The 5284-nt window shown below is 30.5% G+C and overlaps 1 protein-coding gene and 1 non-coding gene across 2 annotated transcripts; one reads left to right on the top strand and one right to left on the bottom strand.

The window, feature by feature from the left end:
• Nucleotides 1-376: 376 nt before the first annotated feature.
• LOC120082194 (glycosyl hydrolase 5 family protein-like) lies at nt 377-4835 on the bottom strand. Its single transcript, XM_039037460.1, has 3 exons — nt 4086-4835; nt 3762-4009; nt 377-1623 (listed from the first exon to the last, which is right to left on the bottom strand). Exons 1-3 carry the CDS (start codon nt 4491-4493, stop codon nt 588-590), a joined length of 1692 nt encoding a protein of 563 aa, XP_038893388.1. The 5' UTR covers nt 4494-4835; the 3' UTR covers nt 377-587.
• On the top strand, nt 469-540 carry TRNAT-UGU. Its single transcript has one exon. It is a non-coding gene; the product is annotated as a tRNA-Thr (tRNA).
• Nucleotides 4836-5284: the final 449 nt, after the last annotated feature.

Here is a 5284-nt window from a genome sequence, read left to right as displayed (position 1 = left end):
ACATGATTTGTTACACTTTTACAAAAAATAATTATAATTAAACAATTTAACCCAAAAAAATTATTCTAAAAGTCAATCTCAAACATGTCCTTAAGTCATGAAAAATCACTTTTAAAAATGTAGAACCAAACATTCAAATGATTATATAAAATCACTTGTTTATAAATCAATTTTGTTAAATAGTCCCGAACATGTATTAAGTCTTTTTAAAATGAACATAGTTTAACTGAGATAAAATATATACTATCGATCAAAATGCCTTGAATCCTCCCACTTCCATATATATTCAACTGAAGAAGAAAAAAAACAATTAGTTTTCAACTCAATTTTGTGTTAATATTCCCTCTACTACTCAGTCTCATGATACTATTGAATATACTAAGAAGCAGTGAATTATTTTCCTTTTAATAAATAGACCAAATTATTTAAATAAACAGTTTAAAGTTTAAATCTCTTTTAGCATCAAATGCCCCTATAGCTCAGTGGTAGAGCGTCAGTATTGTAAACTGAAGGTCTGTAGTTCGATCCTGCATGGGGGCACTTTTTCTCTCTTTTTTATTCTCTCTTTCCAATTCAACTATTTTTCTTTACGTACTTCCATAACCCAATTCTACAAATTTTGTCACAACATTGCCCAAAGATGAACCAACCATACTAACCATCGACCTTGCCCTGCCCAAACTTCTCGTACTATTAACGAGCTTGAACCATTGGCTACTCGGGTCGCATGCCGAGTCCCGACCCAAACACTTACAAGAATTGGTCACAATTTCATTCGTGCTCGAATCCACATCCAAGCAAACCATGGACCCATTACTAACTTTTGAAGAAAGATGCATTTTTGAATCAGAAATCATATCCCATTTAGCATTAGAAACAGTACATATAATCCCCAGTTTTGCTTGCTTCCCCATTTCCTCTGCTTGTATACAAAAATAAGTCCCTTTAAGAGTCAAAAACTTCTGTGGAGTATAATACCAAGGATCTGAATCAACACATGGGCCTAATTTCAAGGGATCTAATAATGATTTTCTCACCACACATAACCCAGTTAATGGGTGGAAAATCACATTATATTGCCTTCTTTCTTCTAATCCTGGACCTTGAAATGGAGATTGAAGAGCAGAAATCCTTTGAAGAAAAGATGAATTTCTAAGACTACACCAATTCCAATCAAGAATTCCATAAAATTCATTCAAACCAACAACCCCTTCTCTTAAATAGTAGCTTCCAACAAGTGTCCAAAGTGCCCAATCAAGGTCAAATTCAGCTGCTACAGACAAGAAGCAGCTCAAATATCTGTTGTCATTTATATTGGTTCCTCTTTGATCAACTCCAAATTCACTTATAAACAGAGGAAATCCTTGTTCTAATATAAATCCCGACATTTTCATTAAGTTGTTTGTTACTCTTCCACATACTTGGTTTGAGTTGCCTGATTCCCATGAAGATCCATCTGAAAAACCATACCAATGAACTTCATATACTAATTTGGCTGTGAATGTGAGGTTTATGGGTTGGTTTTTGAGAAAAGATAAGTCTCTGTCGAAGCTAAGTCCTGAGAGGATTATGAGAACGTCTGGGTTTGCTGAATGAACTGCTTCTGCTCCTCTTTGCATGTACCTTATGCAACATTAATATTCATAACATTCAAATAAATTTTTTAGTTTATATGATTTGCAAATCCAACAATCGACTAGAAAGTGGATTTTGGACCTTGAGGTTTTTAATTTAATTTAGGAGACGAGACATGTCACTTTTGAAATATTTTGAATAACTAAATAGAAGCGAAATTTAAATATCAATGACTAAAAGTGTTACTATTGAAAATTCAAAAACGAAATAGAAATTAAGTTCAAATATTAGGGACAAAAGTATGTTTTACCCATTAAAAAAGTTTTTAATAGTCTAAAATCACTTTTGAAGTTATTCCAAAACACAATCCAAATTAATAATTTTTCTAAAGATGCTTATAGAAAAGTGGTTTTTATTTATTAAAAAAAATTACCCCAAACACTAGTAGATATATATTTATACAATCATTAGCATAATATATCATACATCCATACGAGTATAATATATATGATAATGATAAATATGTCTACAATCACCCTTGAGCTGAGAGATGTCAATGATAGCAACAATTTTGTCCATTTGAACATAATTAGATACTTATATTTTTTTCGTCATAGGTTGAAAGTTAAAATATTTATCGATAGAAGATCAAACTATCTTCTTTTAGAATAATAATTGACACCTTTATATACTAAATTAGGCTTAGATAGGTAAATTTACTTTTCTTTTAATTCTATATTTGTTGAACATGGTTCGATTAGCATCTTAATTAATCACTACCATCAATGCTCTTTTTCTTTATTTACAATTAAGTTAAATTATAAAATTCAACTCCTAAACTTTTAAAATTACAAATTTAGTTCCTAAATTTTCAATTTTTTTTTAATTCACAAATCTATTAAACACAAAATTGAAAGCTTAAAACTGGATAAAGAATCTGAAAATAGAAATTTAAAAACAAATGATTCAATGAAAACAATATTGTATTTCGTGTTTTTATATATGCATTTGGTAGCAGATTTAAAAACTAGATTCTAATTTTAATAAATAATTTTTTGAAATAGGATTGATATTATATTTATAAATCATAAAATTGATTGTAGTCACCCACTAAATATTAGTTGACGATCAATATTAATAATTTATTTACGAACATCTTTTATGTTAATTTTTTGTATATAATTATTATTTTGTAATATTATATAATTCATAATAAATTACTTCATACATACTTTACTTAAAAAAAATGAATTGAGTTTATAACACGTCATATTGTAGTTGTAAGTGTTTTTGTCTTTATTTAATATAACTTTGCACTTTAAAATTCAAAATTCAAAATTCGGATATAATGAAAACATAAAATTGTTATTTTCAGAATTTAAACTGTTTGGATCATAGAATCTGAAAACAGTTTTCAGAAACAGAATCTGAGTTGTATGTCAAATACATATTTTTTGAACTCATGAATTTGAAAATATAAAACTAGATCATTTACCAAACAGACCCTTACAATTTTATTAGACATAAAATTAAAAGGGAATAATACCTTTTTAGTCCCTAGATTTTGGCTCTAGTTTCTAGTTGATCCCTAGGTTTTAAAATATTATACATTTAATCATTAAGTTTTGAGTTTTGTTTCAATTTAGTCCCTACGTTTCAAAATGTTACAATTTTACCCTTGAGAGTTGAATTTTGTTTCAATTTGGTCCATGGATTTCATGATTTTAAATTTTTAACCTCAATTTTTTCATTAAATACTTACTTTCGATCATTGACGTTGATTTTTATTAATTAGTTAAAAATAATTAGAAGTGAAATTTTAAATTTAATTCTAAAAGTGATAAAAATAGTAAAACTTAATTAATTATAATTTTTTTTACAATTTTTAATTTATTAAGATAAATTAACTCCAAAAGACGGAAAGTGAGTATTTAGTGAAATATTTAGATTAAAAATATATACATTGAGACATAGGGACCAAATTGAAGCAAAATTCAAATGTTTTCAATAAAATTGTAGCATAGGGACTAAATTAAAACCAAATTCAAAACTTAAGGATGTGTAACAATTTGAAACCTAAAAATTAAATACAAACTAGGGACCCAAAGGTATTTTTCCCAAATTAAAATTTATATCGAATAAAATAATTAATTATTAAAAATTTGAAAATTGAAGTGTAAAATTACCTGTACCAGTCGTTGACATTCTGTTTTGGGCCACGAAGCTCATTCCTAAGGCTCATCCCAACAACATGGGCCACGCCGTTAAACATGGCGGCCATTCGAGTAAGGCCTTTAATCCATAACTCCGGACTGAAATACTGATCCCCGAAAAACCCATTTCCGTCGAAGTTACTGCAGCACCACCCTGGCTTGCTTATATGATTGTCCAATATCACCATTAATTTCCCCTCCCCCAACTTCCCCACCACCGCCTGCCAAGAAAATCATACTCAAAATCAATCAAACCCATGAAATTCACAGCCATATTCAAAACGCTTCCTATTTTACCTCAAAAGCTTTTATTAGAGGAAGATCGATGATGAAGGGGTTGTTGGCTTGGATTCCGGCGATGGCTTCGGCCAGTCCCAGCCGCTGGAAAGACTGTCGGACGGTGAGGGAATTCAAAGAATCGTTTGTGGCTAAAAACAGTGGCCAAGTGAGTCTCACGCAGTTGAATCCGAACGACTCGATTCTGTTCGAAATCTCGTCGATGGGTTGCTTTGAAAGCCCCTCCGCCACCACCGCCTCCAAATGCGACACCCAATTTACGCATCTTAGTTTAACTCTCTGCCCTTCTTCGTCAACGATCCACCGTGAATCTGTGTGTAACGGCAGCCCCACGGCCGCCTGAAGCCACACGGCGGCGACAGAGCAAAACAAAATCAACCCCTTCATCGATCTAGTTGTTTCCTTCATCTTCAATTCAACTACTGAGGTGGGATTATTTTATAATTGGAAAATTGGGGGAACCCCTTTTTTGTGTTTTTTAAAAAAGAGTGAAAGCTACAGGGCTATTGACCATTGATGGACTTACAAGGCAATACAATAAAATTACGGAAGTCTTTCAAGTTACTCTTTGTTTACCTCTGATTATTGCTTTGCTTGTGTGGCTGGGAAGCAAGAAGATGAAGCTTGAAAGGCAGAGGGGCTGTATTTTATTGGTAGTTCCCCAGAAATTTGGATTTTTGGATTTGGGTTTTGATGAAATCAACATCATTATGTTATGAGTAAAATAATTTTTGGATGAGGTTTTCAATCAAAATGTCATATGGATAACTCAAATTTTATGGATATACCAACAGATTTTTTTTTTTTTCTTTTCTAGTATTACTATGTATGAAAAGTTTTTCATAATTCATCTATTCATTTCTTGCCAAAAAAAAATAATAATAATAATAAAATTTAAGAATTAGGTAGAATTTGCAAAATAAACTAAATATGAAACGAAATAATTCATGAATTTCTCATGAATTTTGGCTGAGTAGTCGAAATTCATGAATTTTGAACCAGGACTTCAAATATATCGGAATTGATGAATTTCAATCAATTTGTTTTCTAATTCATCTAAATCTTACCTAGAGATGTCAATTTACCACGCCCATTTACTTAGGTAGAATCAGAGATGTCCATTTACTTAGAGATGTCTAATTGATGAATATATTATATAATTATATTTATATAATAATAATAATTATTATTATTATTAT

Source organism: Benincasa hispida, chromosome 7 (assembly GCF_009727055.1).
Source record: "Benincasa hispida cultivar B227 chromosome 7, ASM972705v1, whole genome shotgun sequence".
In the NCBI taxonomy this organism is placed as follows: domain Eukaryota; kingdom Viridiplantae; phylum Streptophyta; class Magnoliopsida; order Cucurbitales; family Cucurbitaceae; genus Benincasa; species Benincasa hispida.
The sequence above is the reverse complement of the archived record's forward strand: the minus strand, read 5'-3'. Positions and strand labels throughout refer to the sequence as shown.

Excerpts from the sequence above, each read along its gene's own strand:
- LOC120082194 (XM_039037460.1), bottom strand. The coding sequence starts at position 4,493 with ATGAAGGAAACAACTAGATCGATGAAGGGGTTGATTTTGTTTTGCTCT. Across the intron at positions 4,010-4,085 it reads CTCTAATAAAAGCTTTTGAG|GCGGTGGTGGGGAAGTTGGG; the intron begins GTAAAATAGGAA and ends TTTTCTTGGCAG. Across the intron at positions 1,624-3,761 it reads AATGTCAACGACTGGTACAG|GTACATGCAAAGAGGAGCAG; the intron begins GTAATTTTACAC and ends ATGTTGCATAAG.